Below are 22,962 nucleotides of genomic sequence, written 5' to 3'. Positions count from 1 at the left end.
TCGACATTCAATTATTAATCTGGCTTTTGTGTGCACACGTGCACCCTTTGTGGCTTCCGTTCTCGCCGAAATTTCAAAATCTCAGATATGGCAAGGCCATGAGAATGCAAAGGGAGGAGTGTTACTAGTGTTAGTGCGTCAGCATGGCTACGCTCATGAAAGCAAAATTTGGACAAAAAGGGAACGACACAGATTAGCAGAAAAACATGTCCGTCCGACCTTGCGTGTCGTGTCGTTTCTGCTAGCTTAGCTGTTGTCGTTGATCAAAACTTCTTTCGATCTGGGACAATGGTTGTGTCGGCGCTGATTGGTTGAAACCAAAAGATGCGCGCGTGCGAACATGTTCACGCTGATGCACGCACAGCAGAGAGCAGCAGACTACGAGTGCTGAGGCGTGCTTCGCTTGAGTGGTGTCGCTACGAGCAAAACAACGAACTCAAACGTGTGTTCGTTCAGTGCCGTCAACTAATATCTAGATTAATTTTAGGTAATTTTTCCCCAATTTCCCGGAGGAACTTTTATGAAAATTTGTAAATCCGTAATTCCGGGAAAATCCGGAGGACTTTCATCACTGCCAGTCACTCTCTGTCCCGGGCTGAGATGCTGCCTGACCAGCCGACTATGCCAGAATGGGTGGTTGAAGCCACCACAGTGTCATAGAAGGTCTTAACTCGTGACCCCTGAACCTGAAAAGATCTCCGTTTTCTGAGTAGGAAGAGGCAGCTCTGTCCCTTCCTGATCAGAGCATCGGTGTGGGTAGACCAGTTTAGTTTATTGTTGAGAACACCCAGGTACTTGTCGGAGGTCACCCTCTCTCTGTCCGTACCCTGGATAACCTGAATTTCACAGGAGACTCAATTCTGGTACCAGGAGGGAACGAGGAGAAATCCTTTGACCTATGAATCCTTTGACCTATGAAATCCAGGTCATTGGAAACAGTAAAACTCCCTCAGGATATACTGTATGTTTTGTTCATCAACAACAAAACATTTAACCAATCCTGCTGGGAGCAACAATTGGACTTTGTGCCTATTGGCGATCGGCAAGCTTTGGGAAATTCCCTCAAAAGCTGGAGAGAGGATCCCTCACCGAAGTCTTCGTTTTGGGCAGCAAAGCCATGGCGCTCCTGGAGAGCCGAAGACTGGTACCAGGCCTGAGTGGACAGGGTCCTGAAAGTGTCACGACAGAGTAAATCAATGCGTTTGGGAAAGGCAGAGGACCAGGCCTTTTTCAGTTCCCATTTTAGCATCACCAGCTGAGCACTGCGTTTGTCACGGCGAAGGCCGTGCATCAACGCGGAAAAGATGTACACGTATGTCTGCGTGAAACTGGTAAACCACCAAACTCGAACCCACCTTTACTTCCCAGGTATTGTCGAAAATCCCAAAGATATTGGCAATCATAAACCATTAGAATAAGCTAGTATAGCACCGTGCAGTGCACATAGTTTGATCTATTTTTAGGATTTTGCATTGTCTTGGTAAGCATAAAAAATAAGATTTGCTGTTAGTTTATGAATTGCTACTGTTATGTTAGATAGAACGGTCCGTCGCCCACTTTTGAAATATATAGGAGATTCATTAAAACATGTTTTTGTGTTTTATTAGCCAGTATGTTTTGTTGTTCAGATATTAAATGTTAATAATGTTCATGTTTTATTTCAGGAAAGACAAAAGCTTGGTAATAACATTGCAGAAGAATTAATATACCGGTATTTGAGACCCAATTGATGTGAAACACCTGTTTTGAATGGGTAAATAGTGCTCCATATACAACTTGATTGTTGTCGTGAATAATCTGAAACGAGCAAAGGTGACACATTTCTTGTTTACTCTTAACATGTTCAAAAAGTTACATTATCCTTTAACAATTAAAAGCTTTTCTAAACTTCTAAAAGCTGCCTTAGACAAATACAGACCCTTTCAATTAACATAACAAAGACATTTGTAAACATTACATGTTAAAAAACAAAAAAAAAAAAAAAACAATACCGTATGAACAAAATAAAATGTAAAGAGTAGATGTACAAATTCTGTGTGAAGTAAAAGAATTCCATACAAGGGGCGCGATCATTGTCAAAAGTGGATTTAGTCAAACATGTCGTCATGGTCGTTGTCAGACTCGGCAAAATATTTGACGTCCTTCTTGGCACGGCCCGGCCGGAATGGCGTGTTCATGGCACCCTGACTGTTGCTGTCGTTCTCGTCATTGGATGGAGGATTGTGAAACTTCTGTTCCCAATCACAGAAAAAAGAACAACACTGACATTAAAGATGCATGAATTAATATTGTGAAAACTTCAAGATGACGATTCTAAAACGTTGGGTATTGTCGCTGAGTGATTAAAACTGTCAGTCACATTCACATTTTTGCAGAATTGTAAATATTCTAAATATGGTATCAGATACTCACCCTGCCTACCAGTTTTGACATTTTCTTCGCTGGATTATAATTGTCATCCTCAGAGCCAGATGCCGTTTTCTTTCTTCCTCGGCCTTTACCTGCACAAAATCAAGTAAGTAACCATGATGCTGCTGTTTTTGCAATTTAGTAACAGCGAGTTAAGTATAGTGAGACCTCTACGCACGAAATTAATTGGTTCTGGAAGAAATTTCTTAACTAGAAATGTTTGTATGTAGAGACGCGTTTTCCATGTAAATGCCCTAATATGTTCCAGGCCCCCCAAAATTCAGACATCAATGTTTTCTCATCCATCCATCCATCATCTACCGCTTATCCGGGGCCGGGTCGCGGGGGCAACAGCTTTAGCAGGGAAGTCCAGACTTCCCTCTCCCTAGCTACTTCTTCCAGCTCTCCCCGGGGGATCCCGAGTCGTTCCCAGGCAAGCTGGGTGACATAGTCTCTCCAGCGTGTCCTGGGTCTTCCTCGGGGTCTCCTCCCGGTGGGACATGACCGGAACACCTCACCGGGGAGGCGCTCAGGAGGCATCCGAATCAGATGCCCAAGCCACCTCATCTGGCTCCTCTCGATGTGGAGGAGAAGCGGCTCGACTCTGAGCCCCTCCCGGATGACTGAGCTTCTCACCTTATCTCTAAGGGAGAGCCCGGACACCCTGCGGAGAAAACTCATTTCAGCCGCTTGTATCCGGGATCTCGTTCTTTCGGTCACGACCCATAGCTCGTGACCATAGGTGAGGGTTGGGACGTAGATCGACCGGTAAATTGAGAGATTCGCCTTTTGGCTCAGCTCCTTTTTCACCACGACAGACCGATACAACGTCCGCATCACAGCAGACGCTGCACCGATCCGCCTGTCGATCTCCCGCTCCCTCCTACCCCCACTCGTGAACAAGACCCCAAGATACTTGAACTCCTCCACTTGGGGTAAGATCTCCTCCCCGACCCGGAGGGGGCACTCCACCCTTTTCCGACTGAGGACCATGGTTTCAGATTTGGAGGTGCTGATTTTCATCCCAACCGCTTCACACTCGGCTGCGAAACGCTCCAGTGAGAGTTGGAGAGCCCCGTTTGAAGGAGCCAACAGCACCACATCATCTGCAAAAAGCAGGGATGCAATACTGAGGCCCCCAAAACGGACCCCCTCAACGCTTCGGCTGCGCCTAGAAATTCTGTCCATAAAGGTTATAAACAGAATCGGCGACAAAGGGCAGCCTTGGCGGAGTCCTACCTCCACTGGAAACGATTCCGACTTACTGCCGGCAATGCGAACCAAACTCTGACATCGGTGGTATAGTGACCGAACAGCCCGTATCAGGGGGTTCGGTACCCCATACCCACGAAGCACCCCCCACAGAACTCCCCGAGGGACACGGTCAAACGCCTTCTCCAAGTCCACAAAACACATGTAGACTGGTTGGGCGAATTCCCACATACCCTCAAGGACCCTGCTAAGGGTGTAGAGCTGGTCCACTGGTCCACTGTTCCACGGCCGGGACGAAAACCACACTGCTCCTCCTCAATCTGAGGCTCGATTTCCTGACGGACCCTCCTCTCCAGCACCCCTGAATAGACCTTACCAGGGAGGCTGAGGAGTGTGATCCCTCTGTAGTTGGAACACACCCTCCGGTCCCCCTTTTTAAAAAGAGGGACTACCACCCCGGTCTGCCAATCCAGAGGCACTCTCCCTGTTGACCACGCGATGTTGCAGAGGCGTGTCAACCAGGACAGCCCCACAACATCCAGAGCCTTGAGGAACTCCGGGCGGATCTCATCCACCCCTGGGGCCTTGCCACCGAGGAGCTTTTTAACCACATCGGTGACTTCAACCACAGAGATAGGAGAGCCCACCTCAGAGTCCCCAGGCTCTGCTTCCTCCAAGGAAGGCGTGTTGGTGGAGTTGAGGAGGTCTTCGAAGTACTCTGCCCACCGGTTCACAACGTCCCGAGTCGAAGTCAGCAGCATTTCGAGCATTTCCTCGAAGCCGTCCGGAAGTCGGCTTCCATGGCCTCACCGAACTCTTCCCACGCTCGGCTTTTTGCCTCGGCGACCACCGAAGCCGCGGTCCGCTTGGCCAGTCGATACCCGTCAGCTGCCTCTGGGGTGCCATAGGCCATAAAGGCTCGATAGGACTCCTTCTTCAGCTTGACGGCATCCCTTACTGCTGGTGTCCACCAGCGAGTACGGGGATTGCCGCCACGACAGGCACCAACCACCTTACGGCCACAACTCAGATTGGCCGCCTCAACAATAGAGGCACGGAACATGGTCCACTCGGACTCAATGTCCCCCGTCTCCCCCGGAACATGGGAAAAGCTCTGTCGGAGGTGGGAGTTGAAACTCCTTCTGACAGGGGATTCCGCCAGACGCTCCCAACAAACCCTCACTATACGTTTGGGTCTGCCAGGACGGACCGGCATCTTCCCCCACCATCGGAGCCTACTCACCACCAGGTGGTGATCAGTTGACAGCTCCGCCCCTCTCTTCACCCGAGTGTCCAGAACATGCGGCCGCAAATCCGATGATACAACTACAAAGTCGATCATCGAACTGGTGCCAAGTGCACATATGGACACCCTTATGTTTGAACAAGGTGTTCGTTATGGACAATCCGTGACGAGCACAGAAGTCCAATAACAAAACACCACTCGGGTTTTGATCGGGGGGGCCGTTCCTCCCAATCACGCCCCTCCAGGTATCACTGTCATTGCCCACGTGAGCATTGAAGTCCCCCAGAAGAACAATGGAGTCCCCAACAGGAGTACTCTCCAGCACACCCACCAAGGACTCCAAAAAGGGTGGGTATGCTGAGCTGCTGTTTGGTGCATATGCACAAACAACAGTCAGGACCCGTCCACCCACCCGAAGGCGGAGGGAGGCAACCCTCTCGTCTACCGGTGTGAACCCCAATGTACAGGCACTGAGCCGGGGGGCAATGAGTATGCCCACACCTGCTCTACGCCTCTCACCGTGAGCAACTCCAGAGTGGAAGAGAGTCCAACCCCTCTCGAGAGAACTGGTACCAGAACCCAGGCTGTGTGTGGAGGCAAGTCCGACTATATCCAGTCGGAAATTCTCTGCCTCACACACCAGCTCGGGCTCCTTCCCTGCCAGAGAGGTGACATTCCATGTCCCAAGAGCTAGCTTCTGCAGCCGAGGATCGGACCGCCAGGGTCCCCGCCTTTGGCTGCCGCCCAGCTCACATTGCACCCGACCCCTTTGGCCCCTCTCATGGGTGGTGAGCCCATGGGAAGGGGGACCCACGTTGCCTCTTCGGGCTGTGCCCGGCCGGGCCCCATGGGTGTAAGCCCGGCCACCAGGCGCCTGCCAACGAGCCACCTCCAGGCCTGGCTCCAGAGGGGGGCCCCGGTGACCCGCGTCCGGGCAAGGGAAACCTAGATCCATTTATTTTTATCATCATTGGGGTCTTTTGAGCCGTGCTTTGTCTGGTCCCTCACCTAGAACCTGTTTGCCATGGGTGACCCTGCCAGGGGCATAAAGCCCCAGACAACTTAGCTTCTAGGATCATTGGGACACACAAACCCCTCCACCACGGTAAGGTGACGACTCACGGAGGGGTCAATGTTTTCTAAAGCATACAAATGCATCAAAATATGTAACAAATACACATTACAATTAGATTATTGCAAAATAAATGAGAGTTGTGTATAATGTAAAAAACAAAGAACAGAGTAAAGAATAAAAATGGTCATTGCTCCGGTTTCCTCCCACATTCCAAAAATATGCATGGCAGGCTGATTGAACACTCCTGATTGAATTGTCCCTAGGTGTGAGTGTGAGTGTGGATGGTTGTTCGTCTCTGTGTGCCCTGCGATTGGCTGGCAACCGATTCAGGGTGTCCCCCGCTTACTGCCCGGAGACGGCTGGGATGGGCTCCAGCACCCCCCGCGACCCTAGTGAGGATCAAGCGGTACGGAAGATGAATGAACTTTTCATTGCATCCTCATTGTTTTTTGCCCTCTTTAGTTCATGTTCTCTCTCAGAAGTGGTTTTTGCCTGGCGTTTTGTAAAGAACTGATCCAAGGACGTTTGCTTTTAACAATCCTTCGAAAATGTCCATGGCAAACATCAGCATTGTGAGCGATCGCCCAACTGGTGAACACTTTTTCTGGGCGATTCACATTTACAAAAATGGAACGTCTCATGGCCTGAGGGTCGAAAGAGGAGGACGCTTCCATACACACATCTCTCTGTATCTACACACACAGACACATACAGTAGAGGTCCCTCTCAGCCAATGGGACGCCAGGATGATGCTCGGTAGTAGCCAATGGCAGAGCAGCTATAAGTATGTTGCGTTCAGGAAACTCTGAGCTGCGAGTAGCAGCCCATACTGTATTTGTAACTTTCGTATATAGAAATGTCTTTCGTAACAAGAGGCAATATTTTCCTGTTGAGGCGTTTCGTAACTTGAACATTTCTTGTGAAGGAACATTCATAAGTTGAGGCACCACTGTACAGGGAGTCCTAGGTTTGTAGTTACTTACAATTATTTTGTTTGCAACCTTGCCAGTGCTCCACATTTTTGTTGTGTGTGAGCATTTTGTCTTGAGTACTTTTCTTAAAAATATTTTCTCTGTGACTTAACTACTGCATATAGGTTACAGACAGAAACTGACAGCGGTGTCATAGGAACTGAACTCAGTCGTAAACCAAGGACCACCTGCATTAGCAATCAGTGAGTTTACCTGAACTTTTAAGAGCCACTTTCTTGGACCCTGTGTCGGAGTCAGAGTCCCACAGTGATTTATCGGGTTTCTTTGTTTTTGGTGTGGGTGTCTTCCGAGGTTTTGGAACTGCAGCGGATGGCTTCTTAGACACTAGACATAAATAAAAGCCCCATAAAACTTGCTGGAATGTGAATTTGCTGTCAGTGTTAGAAGGCTAGGTTCGGTTGGTGATTGTTCCAAAGATACTACAATAAATTGGCAAGTGAAAGTGTAGAGAAAACTTAAAATTACAGTAAATTGCCAAATATTCTGCAACCAATGAAACATTTGTAACATCGCTGTGGAAAAACCTAAAAAAAAGCCCTCACACATCAGAATGTTTGTCCTTACCTATAAGGAAGGAGATTTTTGTCCTGGTTAAAGCTGAGATCTTTGCCCCCACAATGAGACCTGCCATTTCCTCTCCACCCTATCCTAACATCTATTTAAAAAAATATTTTCGGAACTTTTTTTCAATGGCTTTTAAATATAAATTGCTCTCTTCAGGCGGGCACCTTCCCTGTTGCTCTCAAAGCAGTTGTGGTAAGGCCCCTTTTGAAGAAGAGCAATAGCGATTTGAACAATCTTAACGACGAATGACCGTGAACAAAAACATGCCAATTGAAAGCAAAATGAAAACAAAATTACTTTTTACTCAATTCATTTACATTTTTGCAAAATCATATAGTTTTGAGAAATATCTGTTTGGTTTTAGATTATAACCACAACCACCGTTGTTTAAATTATTTTAACCCTTTCAGGGACAGAGATCACTACAGCAGACAGTTTATCATGTTATCAGGTTACAGGGTACATGAAAGGGTTTGTCATCTTGATAACCAGAAACTGATGGTGTTGAATTTGCTGGATCTTAATGCCGCTTTGGCTACTACTGTTTTCGATAATTGTCGTGTGAAAGCCCAGGAGCCACATTGAACCAGCCAAAGAGCTGCATGCGGCTCTTTGGCTGGCGAGTTGGCCACTTCTGTCCTACGGCATCTTTTATGGTAGGTTTGGATCCATCTTTCTCGAAAGTCTATGATGTAATGTGTGGTGTACCTCAGGGTTCAATTTAAGGCCCGTTATTGTTCAAATTCTTTTGCTCCCTCTTGCCAGTGTCATCAGCTAGCACGAAGTTCCGCTGATGCACTCTGTTGTCCTGATGGCATCAGTCCAATGGCCACACTTTAACTTCGTTTTAGACATCAAAACCTTAATGTCAGAAAGCTTTCTCCAGTTTAACCAGGACAAAAGTTTTAACTGAGGCCCAGGGGGAGAAACCTTTAATCAAAGTACAAGAAATATCATCTTTTACGCCTTATCATTAGTGGAAAACCCGGGTGGTATTTTAATCCTAAAGAAAAATGAACCAAATCGGTTTCTATCACTTGAAGAACAAGGCAACACAGAAACACAAATCAAGGTTTCTGCAGGTATCAGCAAATGTAATGTCATGGTTTTTAATGCCAATTTTAACGGAACATAAAACTAATTTAACTCTCTCAGGGACAGACAGTGGTTACTAGAGTGGACAGCTATTCACATATTGTTTTCGCTTATATTAATTCATCTTCATGTCACGGTTGTACATCAATCACTACAATGGACCCTTGTGTGTGTTGCCATCCACTGCTGTTAGTCTTTTTTTCATGCCTAAAAACTAAAAAATCCCGATGGAGGTTATTATTATTTGTACATGAAAGGGTTAATGACCGCATGTACACACAAAGAAACATCTTACCTTTTTGGGCTAGTGATTGGCTGTCAAACGCAGAGCTGCTTGAAAAGGTGGAAAGATCTCCATTGTCGTCATCACTGTCTGCTTTCGACCCCTCTAAAAGCATAGAAACACACCAACGTGAACCCACTGTCATGTCTACCGTCACCTTAAGGTAAGTAGTGGACAATAGATATTGGTAAAATCCTAAAATAAAATGGAAAAAAAATTCTCACTTCTCGATACAACAGAGAAATGAGCTGAATCCTCAAGCCTCTTGAGCCTCCTGCAGAATGCAGCATAGTTTACAAGATGAGAGCAGCGTTTCACTTCTCAGACTGCTGGCCACTCAGCCTTGTGCTGCAGTGTAGTGGGTCACTACCTTTTGTTTACCCTCAAAACGTTTTTGTGATACTGTGAGTACCCCTTTGCTCATTTGTGTTCATTCTCCAAAGGTAGAACAAAATACTACTCTTTGTAATATTTAATTCTCAGGCCTTGCCTTCTCCAATTACTCAAATAAGACAAAAATAAATCCAGTGATCCCTCACTTAACGCGGTTAATGGGGATCGGGAAAACCGCGGAGGGTTGCCCCCCACGCCCACGACGTGGCTAACAGCGTGTTAAAAATACGTAAACAGCTTTTACACTCCATATATTTGAGACAAATACTACTGCAGTACACGTATTTACTTACATCTGTAATTATAAAAACGTATACAGGAATTAACATTCATCAGCATTGCCCTTGAGAGAGGCGAAGAGACTTGTGTTGGCCAGGGTTACAGGGTGCTTGTAAGGGGTAATGGTGCCCTTACAGATGTGTGACCAATTACCCATGTAATTGGCACGGACACAGCTCCATACCATGACAGATGTTGGCTTTTGAACTTTGTGTCCAGAACAGTCCGGATGGTTCTTTTCCTGTTTGGCATGAAGGATACAACGTCTACAATTTCCCAAAACAATTTGAAATCTGTTGCCAGTTAGCCCATTCACCTGTGTACCGTATTTTCACGACTATTCGACGCATCGTACTAATGGCCGCAGTCTCATTAATGGGTGACATTTCTGTATTTTACACATACACAGGACGCATCGTACTAATGGCCGCAGTTTTACAGTGGTAAAACATATGCCAGCTTAAACATACGGCATGCATGCGCACTCTAACACGTTAGCTTGAAGCATACGGTAGCATGCCAAGACATACAGATAAGATAAAAACACGTTTTTAAAAAGGCAACGAAAGCAGAACAGAGTTCGGGTGTATTTTATTTAGCCGTCGTACAATGTTCTCACATTTTTCGATCAATCATCACCCAGAAATCCATCAAAGTCCTCATTCTCTGTATCAGAAGCAGAGGACTGCACATCTCAGTTGTCATTGAATGCATCACATGCTAGTGTGACTTGCTACGCATTGCCGAGCGGAAAGAAGGAGTAGCAACAGCAAAGTCAACATTTCACTCGTGTGAAGCTTTCCCACATTTGAAAGTAAAGAACAGAGCGAAACATAGTGGCAGCGCGCGTGTGTGTAGAAAGAATTGAACAATTGTGCAAGTACCGTAATCCATCAAAAACGCCGCGTTCCCTCTCGTTGTTGCGTATTGTGGCGTAACTCGCCAAGCGCTGCCTCTCACTCTTTGTAAAGTTGTGTTTGCCACCGATCATCCATTGTTCCCATGCCGTTTGCAACTTTACTTTGAACGCCCGGTTGATGCCAATGTCCAGCGGTTGGAGTTCTTTAGTCAAGCCTCCGGGAATAACGGCAAGCTCATTTGCTTGACTTGTTTTTTCACCGCTGCTGTGAGATGGGCACGCATGCCAAAAGCATAACTGGTGGCTTTAAGTTTGAACTGAGCTTCGTAGGCGTGTCTTTTTGTCGAATTTATTTTCAGGGGTTCTTAGAAACCAAAACCGGAGTTGTTTTGCAACAATGCACATTGCCGCACGCTAAACAAGTGTTGGTACTGGCTTGAGGCGTCCACTTACACGCCCACCCTTCACCAGTGGCGGACTAGCTTGTCTGTCCTCTCTCTCCCTCTCTCTCTCTCTCTCTCCCTCTCCATATATGTATATATACACGCCCACCCTTCCCTGATTGGCCGACTTCTTTCCCGCATGCCTGGCCACAGTCACTTCCGCCTTTTCTCTATATAAACAGCGTGTCGGCTGTCAGTCAGATTTTGGAACTCAGCGCATATAAAGGACGCTCCGCACCATAAGGCGTCCTGTCCATTTTGGAGAAAATTTAAGACTTTTAATGGCGCCTTATAGTCGTGAAAATACGGTACTCTGATCTTTAAAAAAAATAAAAAATAAACAAAACTCCAAACGTCCTTCAAAATGGACAGTTCCAACCCAGGGATGGAATATCCATCTCTGGTTAGTCATAAACAAGCACTGGGAAAGACGTATCTCACCAAAATAGCACGTCCGCCATGGGCTCATATTGTTCACCGGCCTCTTACATGGTGATCGTCATCCATGTCAAAGTTCACTCGGCAACTTTTACCCCGGTGTAGCACCGGGCCTGCCCCCCATAGAGCGTTCACACGTACAAAGTTATATGGGTGTAGCCCCTAAAAACATCTTCAATCTGAACAAATTTAACCCTGCTCAAGGAGGTGGTTTAAAAATTTACTGCGGAGCAAATGGTAGTTTGCGGGGCAGCACGATATAAAACGATATTTAAAAAAAATATATATGGGACATGTGATCACTACAGGAGTAGAATCGCTACGCGTGAGAAGAATTGATCACTTACAGGTAGAATGCGTCGCTTTCATGCTCTGTTGTACGTCCGTCATCTTTCCTTTTGTAGATGCCTGGACTGTCTCGGAGTTGTTTGTGTAGTTTGTTCCTTTGTTGTGTGTTCACCCCCCACCCCCATAGAATTCACCATAGAATTTATTTTGCGATTTGCTCTCTTGATTTTCTGTTTGGTGCGTTATGTTTGCTTTTCTGACTGTCACTGAAGTCATTGTTGATTTACGTTTTCAGGGACGGTCATTGAACACCTCTCGAGCAGAAGGCACGGAGAAGGTGAAGGACGTGTTTGTAGTTGCTTGAGTTCAACAAATTAATAAAGTGTGCGTTTTTAAAAGAACCGACACGACAGCTCTCTTTGTTTCGGAGCTGCAACACTTTCTCTCTCTCATCCTTTTACGGTGTCTGATAGACCACAGTGTTGCTTTGTCTGGAGAAGTATAAACCATGTTTTTTCGATATGTCACAAACAAGGCGGGGAAAAGGAAGTACAGGTACACTTCAAGCATACGCATGTTTTATTTTCGTATTCTTACTCTCGTATTGCACGGCCGCAGAAACTGCCGTGTGAACGCAAGTGGGGTTGCTAGCTGGGGTTGTTAACACACTTCTCTTTCGGAAGCAGCTTTGCATGTGTGAACGCTCCACAAAATTTACACCGCTGTAAGATATATCGCAACAAAATACGTCGGTGCAGCACCGATGCAAATGTGTGCCATGTGAACACGCCTCATGCCATACATCCAAGATCCAAGTTGCATTTTGTCATAATTATGACATTTTACATCTTTGTGTATGGTTCAACTGACTTAACAGTTTGTGAGTTAGTGCTATGATGAGAGTATGTCCTCATAATCCCGCCAGTTGCAATCACAAATGGGGCCAAGCTCCAGTTTAAAATGATGCACTGCTACCATTTGTTGGCAGGCGTGCGTCATTTTAACTCTCTTCCCAAGCTTTGAATTCCCAGTATAGCCGCATCATACACTCCTCAATGCGTCCCCATAAAAGATGTGAAAACACATTTTGGGCACAGAATGTTTGGATTCAAAAACACGTGAAAACACATTTTTTGAGACTGCGTGAGTGATGTAATATGCCATGTATGTGTATGATAAGAACAGCAAAATTATCACTCACCACTGTCGTTGCTCTTGTCTGAGAAGACCGATTTAGAGGAGAAAATTGTGGCTGTCTCTTTCTTTTTAGCCACAGGCCGAGATCTAGGAAAGAAGGATTAAAAGGTACTTAAAACGATTGTTAACTGTGATTTGTGTGGTTTTGAATTGCAGACACGGAAGGTGATGGGGAAGAAGGGAAAACAGGTAACAAGGAGCTACAGATGATCGGTGTCTTCCAAGCACACTCAATACTTAAAATGTATGTGAGTACATGTAAAAAAAAATTCTTACATGGTCTTCTGGTTGCTGGCAGAGTCCGAGTCTTTGTCATCATCAAAGTCATCTTCATCACGGTCACTGTCGTGCTCCTTCATTTCAGATTCATTCACCTGATCTTTCACCTCCGTGTCCACTTCAGTGGAAACAATGTCGTTATCACTTGCATTCTCGCCCTCATCTTCCTCTTCCGAGAAATCGAATGTGTATTTTGGCTTGGATGCTGAAAGAATGAAGCAGAGAATGGCTCAAACGCAAATATGATTGCTGTGGTTTTTAAAAGTATTGTACATTGATGAGCCTTGTTTTAATTGGGTTTTGCATCCGACTGCTTTTTGATATGAAATCACCAAAGTCAAAGAAAGGTCCAGAGGAATCAATGTGGATAAAAATGCTTAAGGGATTCAAAAATGGGATTATGATTACATAAATTGAAGACCTACAGTATTAAAAAAAAAAAACAATGCACGTTCCGTATTATGTCACAGTCCTGTATGCTAAACTGCTTTTTTATTTTTTACATATGTGCAGCATATTACCGTATTTTCCGCACTTTAAGGCGCACCAAAAAGTCTTCCATTTTCTTAAAAGCTCACAGAGCGCCTCAAAATCCGGTGCGCCTCGTGTATGGTCATTACGGGAATACGTCGATCCCAAGATGGCTCCTTGCTGGAGACATGCTTACAATGTTATAACTTGCTGTTGATTCAGTGAACTGTCACTGCTTTATTAAATACGTTTTTGTTGAAGCTCCGAAAAAAGGAGAGCTATGGTGTTGTTTTTTTTAAATACACACTTTATTAATGGTTTTCACAGTGTCAACAAAAACAGGTACATCTTTGCCTTCTCTTCTTCCGTTCAACTCGAGAGGCGTGCTTGACCGCCTCGGAAAAAACTTAAATTAACTATTCCTTAAATGAAATTATGAAAATGGAAAATAATGCATCAAAAGAGAAAATCAAGCGAGTAAATTACAAAATAAATTCTATAGCCCCACTACAGATTTTTTTTTGTGATTTCCTCGTTTGTGAATACAGTACACAACAAAGGAATAAATAAACACTTCTGAGACAGTCCAGTCTCCTCCAATTTAACTCAACTCAACTGTATTTATAGAGCACTTTCAAACAGCTATTGCTGCATACAAAGTGCTGTACATGGAGCAACTAGCATATATGCAACAATAAGGCAATAATCAGTAACCAAGATGGTAGTAGGCAGCAAACAGTAAAACTAACATCAAATTTACTGACATCTGATTGTTATGCCTCTCCGTGAGCCGTCACCTTACCGTGGTGGAGGGGTTTGTGTGTCCCAATGATCCTAGGAGCTAAGTTGTCAGGGGCTTTATGCCCCTGGCAGGGTCACCCATAGCAAACAGGTCCTAGGTGAGGGACCAGACAAAGCACGGCTCACAAAGCCCCTTATGAAAAATAAAATCGATGGTACCCAGTTTCCCTTGCCCGGACGCGGGTCACCGGGGCCCCCCTCTGGAGCCAGGCCTGGAGGTGGGGCTCGTTGGCGAGCGCCTGGTGGCCGGGCCTACACCCATGGGGCCCGGCTGGGCTCAGCCCGAAGAGGCAACGTGGGTCCCCCTTCCCATGGGCTCACCACCCATGAGAGGGGCCAATGTGAGCTGGGCGGCAGCCAAAGGCGGGGACCCTGGCGGTCCGATCCTTGGCTGCAGAAGCTAGCTCTTGGTACATGGCATGTCACCTCTCTGGCACGGAAGGAGCCCGAGCTGGTGTGTGAGGCAGAGAATTTCCGACTGGATATAGTCGGACTTGCCTCCACACACAGCATGGGTTCTGGTACCAGTTCTCTCGAGAGGGGTTGGACTCTCTTCCACACTGGAGTTGCTCACGGTGAGAGGCGCAGAGCAGGTGTGGGCATACTCATTGCCCCCCGGCTCAGCGCCTGTACATTGGGGTTCACACCGGTAGACGAGAGGGTTGCCTCCCTCCGCCTTCGGGTGGGTGGACGGGTCCTGACTGTTGTTTGTGCATATGCACCAAACAGCAGCTCAGCATACCCACCCTTTTTGGAGAGTGTGCTGGAGAGTACTCCTGTTGGGGACTCCCTTGTTCTACTGGGGGACTTCAATGCTCACGTGGGCAATGACAGTGAGACCTGGAGGGGCGTGATTGAGAGGAACGGCCCCCCCGATCAGAACTCGAGTGGTGTTTTGTTATTGGACTTCTGTGCTCGTCACGGACTGTCCATAACGAACACCTTGTTCAAACATAAGGGTGTCCACATGTGCGCTTGGAACCAGGACACCCTAGGCCGTAGTTCGATGATCGACCTTGTGGTCGTGTCATCGGATTTGCGGATGCATTTTCTGGACACTCGGGTGAAGAGAGGGGCGGAGCTGTCAACTGATCACCACCTGGTGGTGAGTAGGCTCCGATGGTGGGGGAAGATGCCGGTCCGTCCTGGCAGACCCAAACGTATTGTGAGGGTTTGTTGGGAGCGTCTGGCGGAATCCCCTGTCAGAAGGAGTTTCAACTCCCACCTACGACAGAGCTTTTCCCATGTTCCGGGGGAGACGGGGGACATTGAGTCCGAGTGGACCATGTTCCGTGCCTCTATTGTTGAGGCGGCCAATCCGAGTTGTGGCCGTAAGGTGGTTGGTGCCTGTCGTGGCGGCATCCCTCGTACTCGCTGGTGGACACCAGCAGTAAGGGATGCCGTCAAGCTGAAGAAGGAGTCCTATCGAGCCTTTATCGCCTGGGGGACCCCAGAGGCAGCTGACGGGTATCGACTGGCCAAGCGGAACGCAGCTTTGGTGGTCGCCGAGGCAAAAACCAGAGCATGGGAAGAGATCGGTGAGGCCATGGAAGCCGACTTCCGGACGGCTTCGAGGAAATTCTGGTCCACCATCCGACGTCTCAGGAGGGGGAAGCAGTGCACCACTAACACTGTGTACAGTGGGGATGGGGCGCTGCTGACTTCGACTCGGGACATTGTGAACCGGTGGGCAGAGTACTTCGAAGACCTCCTCAACTCCACCAACACGCCTTCCTTGGAGGAAGCAGAGCCTGGGGACTCCGAGGTGGGCTCTCCTATTTCTGTGGTTGAAGTCACCGATGTGGTTAAAAAGCTCCTCGTGGCAAGGCCCCAGGGGTGGATGAGATCCGCCCGGAGTTCCTCAAGGTTCTGGATGTTGTGGGGCTGTCCTGGTTGACACGCCTCTGCAACATCGCGTGGTCAATGGGCAGAGTGCCTCTGGATTGGCAGACCTGGGTGGTAGTCCCTCTTTTTTAAAAGGGGGACCGGAGGGTGTGTTCCAACTACAGAGGGATCACACTACTCAGCCTCCTTGGTAAGGTCTATTCAGGGATGCTGGAGAGGAGGGTCCGTCAGGAAGTCGAGCCTCAGATTGAGGAGGAGCAGTGTGGTTTTCGTCCCGGCCGTGGAACAGTGGACCAGCTCTACACCCTTAGCAGGGTTCTCGAGGGTATGTGGGAATTCGCCCAACCAGTCTACTGTGGACTTGGAGAAGGCGTTTGACCGTGTCCCTTGGGGAGTTCTGTGGGGGGGGGGGGGGTGCTTCGTGGGTGTGGAGTACCGAACCCCCTGATACGGGCTGTTCGGTCACTATACCACCGATGTCAGAGTTTGGTTCGCATTGCGGGCAGTAAGTCGGAATCGTTTCCAGTGAGGGTAGGACTCCGCCAAGGCTGCCCTTTGTCGCCGATTCTGTTCATAACCTTTATGGACAGAATTTCTAGGCGCAGGGATGAAAATCAGCACCTCCAAATCTGAAACCATGGTCCTCAGTCGGAAAAGGGTGGAGTGCCCCCTCCGGGTCGGGGGGAGATCTTGCCCCAAGTGGAGGAGTTTAAGTATCTTGGGGTCTTGTTCACGAGTGAGGGCAGGAGGGAGCGAGAGATCGACAGGCGGATTGGTGCAGCATCTGCTGTGATGCGGACGTTATATCGGTCTGTCGTGGTGAAGAAGGAGCTGAGCCAAAGGGCGAAGCTCTCAATTTACTGGTCGATCTACGTTCCAACCCTCATCTATGGTCACGAGCTATGGGTCGTGATCGAAAGAACGAGATTCCGGATACAAGCGGCCGAAATGAGTTATCTCCGCAGGGTGCCCGGGCTCTCCCTTAGAGATAAGGTGAGAAGCTCGGTCATCCGGGAGGGGCTCCGAGTCGAGCCGCTTCTAGTCCACATCGAGAGGAGCCAGATGAGGTGGCTTGGGCATCTGATTCGGATGCCTCCTGAACGCCTCTCTGGTGAGGTGTTCCGGGCATGTCCCACCGGGAGGAGACCCCGAGGAAGACCCAGGACACGCTGGAGAGACTATGTCACCCAGCTGGCCTGGGAACGCCTCGGGATACCCCGGGGAGAGCTGGAAGAAGTAGCTAGGGAGAGGGTAGTCTGGGCTTCCCTGCTAAAGCTATTGCCCCCGCGACCCGGCCCCGGATAAGCGGTAGAAGATGGATGGATGGATGGATGGATGGATGATTGTTCTGTTGCAGTTACGGGGCTATATAATTTATTTTGTGATTTTCTGTTTTCAGGATTACTGTATTTTCAGTTTTCGTAGTTTCAATGAAGTAATCGTTAATTTAAGTTTTTTGGAGGCGGTCATGAACGCCTCTCAAGTCGAACAGAAGAAGAGAAGGCACGGAGGCGGACAAAGACGTAACTGTAGCTCCATCTAGTGGATGCATTGTAAATTGCGCCTTATAATGCAGTGAGTACAATATATGAAAACATTTTTTAAAATATAGGCCATTATTTTGAAGGTGCTCCAGTGCGCCTTTTAGTGCGGAAAATACGGTACTTTGATGCGAGCATAAAATTGTTATGTCCCACAGAGGGCATACAAATGAATAAATAAATAAAAACTAGATATGTAAAGATAGCTCTGGCCACGCTGAACATGTGTTGGAAGTGAAATACAGTGGTACCTCTACTGATGAAATTAATTGGTTCCGGAAGAAATTTCGTAATGGGAAAATGCTGTCAGTAGGGACACGTTTTCCATGTAAATGCCCTAATCCGTTCTAAGCCTCCCAAAATTCAGACATAAGTGTCTTCCCAAGTATATTGGGATACATTTAACAAATACATGTTTCAAATGAGATTATTGCACAATGAATGCGAGTTGTGCATAGTGTAAAAAAACAAACAAACAAATAAAACAGAATAAAGAGTAAAAATGATCATTTAATTTCTAACTGCGTCCTCGTTTTTTGCCCTCCTTAGTTCATATTCTCTGTCAGAAGTGGTTTTTGCCTGCGGTTTTGAAAAGAACTGAGCAAAGGACGTCTGCTTTTGTTGGCTTTGAACAATCCTTCAAAAATGTCCAAGGCAAACATCAGCAGAGTGAGCAATCGGCCAACTGGTGAACACTTTTTCTGTGGGGTTCACATTTATGTAAAACTATCAGAACACCTCATGGCTGGAGGGGCAAATGACGAGGACACTGCATAAACACACATCTATCTATCAATCTACACCAGAGGTGAAATTTCATCTGTGCTGTATGTTACACATACGGTACATTTGACAATTTTGTCCAGTCCAATCCATTACATCGATCAGGATCGACCAGTAGATTGTGGACTGGTGCCAAGTCGATCGCAAGCGTTGTAGAGCAGAAAAAAAACAACCATTTGTGTGTCTTTGTACATGTTAGTAATATATTTTTGTGTTAATGTAAATGTTACCCTAAACATCCTATAAGTCTAATTTTCACCAAAAAAAGTATTTTAAAAATGAAACTAAATAAAGCAGGTGAATCTTTAACCTACAGTGGTGTGTGATCTGAGTCACCGGAAGTTGTTAGCGCTCAGCAGTCTGCAATTGCAGCTTGGGACCAGAGCTGTTATGCTATATCTTTTAAGATAAGATAAGATAAGATATCCTTTATTTGTCCCACAATGGGGAAATTTACAGCCTCCAGCAGCAAGAATGTATGTAGAAAGAAGAAGAGAAAAAAAACAACAACAAACATCTTTCAATTAAATACAATATGAACACAAATGGATAAATCGCAGTACTATTTACAATTTACCTTCACATCATTTAATTATAATTATTATTATGATTGTTATTTTTTATTCATCAGCCTGACAGCAGTCGGTAGGAACGAGCGTCGGTATCTCTCCTTCTTGCAGCGCGGGTGTAACAGTCTCTGGCTGAAGGAGCTACCAAGTGCTGTCAGGGCGGGCTGGAGGGGGTGGGAGGGACTGGCCATCATAGCTTTTAGCTTAGTTAGCGTTTAGCGTTATCATTATTCTCTTTAAGAGTTTGTTTTGTGTACAATTCACCGAGGGCACGGGCAAAGAATTGGAATCTAGAGGGCCGAGAGAAGCACTTTATAATGGTACGTGTGAGCTACGATAGTTAACAGGCTGCAAAAGTGTGTCGCGTGCCTGTGTCGGGCTGTTGCTCATCATGGCGTGCGTGTGTACGTGCGTGCGCGGTAACGCTCGCAGGAGTCGAAAAATTGATCTTTGGTCCAAAAGGTTTGGACACCCCTGGTCTACACAAATTGGTACATTGACACATACAGTAGAAGTCCCTCTTAGCTAATGGGATGCCAGGATGATGCTCGGGAATAGCCAATTGGCAGAGCAGCGACAAGTATGTTGCGTTCAGGAAACTCGGAGCTGCGAGTAGCAACCTATATTGTATTTTTACCTTTCGTATCTTGACATTTCTTTCGTAGCTAGAGGCCTTTCTCTTGAGACATTTCCTAACTTGAAAATTTCATATGAAGAAACACTCGTAATTAGAGGCACCACTGTAAAACTTGTAAAAAATGTTCAATATCAATGTTCAAAAAAATGTCCATTTTGGGGGGGGGCAGGGGGGAAAAAATCCCACAAAGCTCATAAAAGTCGGACCACAGCCAGTATATTCATCAAATCCATCAGTGGATGGACAGAATTTTCTTCAACCCAATCCAGAAAAGACAGAAGGAATTATCTTTGATGGACCTCGTGGTGTTTCATTCATAATGACACCAGTGTGGGACAATGCCCCAGAATCATTGTAGAAGATCTACAAGTACCCTCCAAAGCATCCAGACCACTCACGTTGGCTGGGACAGGTCCATTACGTGTGCCCAGAACCAAACAAAGTGAAGCAGCACTTAGTTACAGTGCTCCGCACATGTGGAACAAACTATCACTTCATTTCAAGATGTTATCTTTTAATTTATCCGGACTGATGCTTAGTTGTGATCCTTTATATCACATTATTTTAGATGACTGCTGATCATTTTTGCAATATTGTCATATTTTGTTTCCCTTTCTGTCATGCTTTTAATGTTCAATGTAAAGCACTTTGTATTGTTCTCTCGCTTGCGTGGATTTTCTCCTGGTACTCAGGCTTCTTCCCACATTCCCAAAACAACCTTGTTAGGTGAACTGGAGACAAAATTGTCCATTTGTGAATGTGAATATGAATGTAAATGGTTGTTTGTTCCGATGTCTCCCCTGCTAATGACTCATTGTGATAAAATAATTATATTGAAATATAATAACAATAACACAAATTATTATTCGATTATTAATTTGGAGAAAATATGAGTCACATTTTTTAAATGACGTGATACGGATTAGCTGGAGAAAACCGATGCGAGAAACATACAACCCCGATACAAAGGCACTAGCTGATATTCGAACCCGGAATGTTTGACTGAAGCAGCTGCGGTCACCACATGCAAGTCATGAGCTCAGAATGGAACCGTCCGCTATCAACAATCCCTTCTGTACAAATTTCAAAATGTGATGAAACACTCGCGATTTATAATGCAAAGTATCGGGTTATTCATACCAGACGGCTACTTTCAACGTCAACCGTACCTGATGCCCTCTGAGACTTGGTCTCCCTGGGGATGACAGGCTGACTATTCCCCAGATCACTGTCTGAATTAGAATCATCTTCCGACCAGGGATTTCGTTTTTTCACCTTCTTTACAGGACTTCCTTTGGGTCCTGGTGTTTTTCTCAATCTGGGAACTCCTGCGGGACAAATGCAACTAAAATGTCATGTGATTTCATTTGTTTTTTTTTTTGTGTTACACTTATTTCAACTGATAAGCAAATCCATACGAACAAGATTAACAATTAATATTGAAGAACCTATAAACCATTGAAGCCTATTTTGGATGCAACAACCAAAGTACCAAGGTAAAAATTCTTACCTGGTTCTTTTTTGTCCTTCTTTACACGTGGAGTCTTTGGTTTGACGACAGGGCTTTCACCTGTTGTGGCATCTTGGCCCAAAAGATCATCACCACCTTCCAACTTCAGAACTGGGTCAGAGTCAATCTGAAACCAAAACATCGCCTTTATGGGGCTTGTTTCTCTCAAAGATTCTTGCCTCACGTTACCCAAATAGACTATAAAAATCTCTCTCTTTTTCTCTATACATTTTTACGTAAATGTGAATCCCCAGAAAAAGTGTTCACCAGTCTGGCTATCGCTCACTATGCTTATGTTTGCCTTGGACATTTTCAAAGGATTGTTAAAAGCCTACAAAAGCAAATGTCCTTGGATCATTTCTTCACAAAACAGCAGGCAAAAACCACTTCTGAGAGAGAACATGAACTAAAGCAGGCAAAAAACGATGATGATGCAGTTAAAAGTTAAATGACCATCATTTTTATTCTCGACTATTCTTTGTTTTTCACATTATGCACAACTCTCATTTATTGTGCAATAATCTAACAGATTAGGGCATTTACATGGAAAACGCGTCTCTCTCTCTCTCTCTCTCTCCCTCTCCCTCCCTCCCTCTCCCTCCCTCTCCCTCTCTCTCCCTCTCTCTCCCTCTCTCTCCCTCTCCCTGCCTCCCTCTCTCCCTCCCTCCCCTGAGAGAGGAACATGCTATTATGTTTCTCACAACTTAGATTGTCTTTTGGAAAAATCATTAAAGCCTTGTTACTTTGATGAACTTTGGCAAGAAAACATTTTGAATGACAATGTAAAATGAGGAAATATTTCAAGATTGGCACACCTGATGTCACTTTATTTGATTTTGTTTCATAGACACACCCAATTGTTAGGGTGGTTCTGTTTGTGACCAACAGGTGGCACTGTCGGGCCCCTCCTGCAGTGGCACACCTGTTGGTCATTGTGACATTAGTTAGTGTTTATTTAAAAGGACTCCGTGACCGACCATTCTTTGTCAGATCATTGTGTGCGTTTCTCTGCACGCGTCATATTTTCTTTTCTGTTTTAGGTTTTTTGCTACTCTTTCTTCTGATTTTCCTGGTCTTTATATGAGTGAGTTTGAGTTAGCTTCTCCAGTGTATTCTTGTTTACATTTTGTAAAATAGATCTCGGTCAGTCACCCTGCTCCTACCTGCCTCCCTGCTTTTCGGGATCCTACAATACCATCACGCAAAACGTGACACTAATGCCATCATTATTGAAAGAATTGAGGATTTTTATTTGTCATTCCTATTTTCATGAAAAATCTTAATTTGGCACATGAAAAATCAATAGCTTCACACACATGGACACCGTAAAATATTTGATGTGCAATATACAAATGTTCTGGCTTCTGAAAAATTTATTAAGACCTTTACCTTCCGCTTTTTGGTCAGTTTCTTGGTTGCATCCGATTTCAGCAGCAGAGATGGAGGATCCACCCTGCGGCCAAATGGTGAGGGCATAGTCTCCTCGAGATTCAGCTTCTTTGCTTTGGGTTTACCAACTTTGCCTTTCACAAGTTTGATGACTTTCCCGATATTTTGATCTTCTCGCTCAAGTGCCTCAAAATTCTGATGGGGAAAACCAAAAAAAAAAAAAAAAAAAAACAGTAATGTATCTATTTTTTTTTAACCACTTGAACTTTCAACAAGTAACCGACCACCTCCAAACTCTCTGGAAAAAACTATTTGTTTCGAAAAACCCACACATGAAGAAAACATTCACCTCAATCATAAAATA

General features: G+C 45.8%; 1 protein-coding gene across 1 annotated transcript in view; it reads right to left on the bottom strand.

Annotated features, from left to right (window-relative positions):
* Nucleotides 1-1,808: 1,808 nt before the first annotated feature.
* The window catches only part of top2b (DNA topoisomerase II beta), a 67,952-nt gene continuing 46,798 nt past the window's right edge, over nt 1,809-22,962 (bottom strand). The window contains exons 28-36 of the mRNA XM_052070970.1: nt 22,599-22,793; nt 21,210-21,336; nt 20,869-21,027; nt 13,050-13,257; nt 12,778-12,860; nt 8,889-8,981; nt 7,127-7,258; nt 2,413-2,501; nt 1,809-2,231 (exon numbers count right to left, since the gene is read on the bottom strand). Coding sequence (XP_051926930.1) covers nt 2,088-2,231; nt 2,413-2,501; nt 7,127-7,258; nt 8,889-8,981; nt 12,778-12,860; nt 13,050-13,257; nt 20,869-21,027; nt 21,210-21,336; nt 22,599-22,793 — 1,230 coding nt within the window. The 3' untranslated portion in view covers nt 1,809-2,087. The remainder of the gene's footprint in view (nt 2,232-2,412; nt 2,502-7,126; nt 7,259-8,888; nt 8,982-12,777; nt 12,861-13,049; nt 13,258-20,868; nt 21,028-21,209; nt 21,337-22,598; nt 22,794-22,962) is intronic.

The sequence above is a fragment of the Hippocampus zosterae genome, chromosome 7, assembly GCF_025434085.1.
Source record: "Hippocampus zosterae strain Florida chromosome 7, ASM2543408v3, whole genome shotgun sequence".
NCBI classification, from domain to species: Eukaryota; Metazoa; Chordata; class Actinopteri; order Syngnathiformes; family Syngnathidae; genus Hippocampus; species Hippocampus zosterae.
Note: the sequence above shows the minus strand (reverse complement) of the source record. Positions and strands in the feature narration are given on the sequence as shown.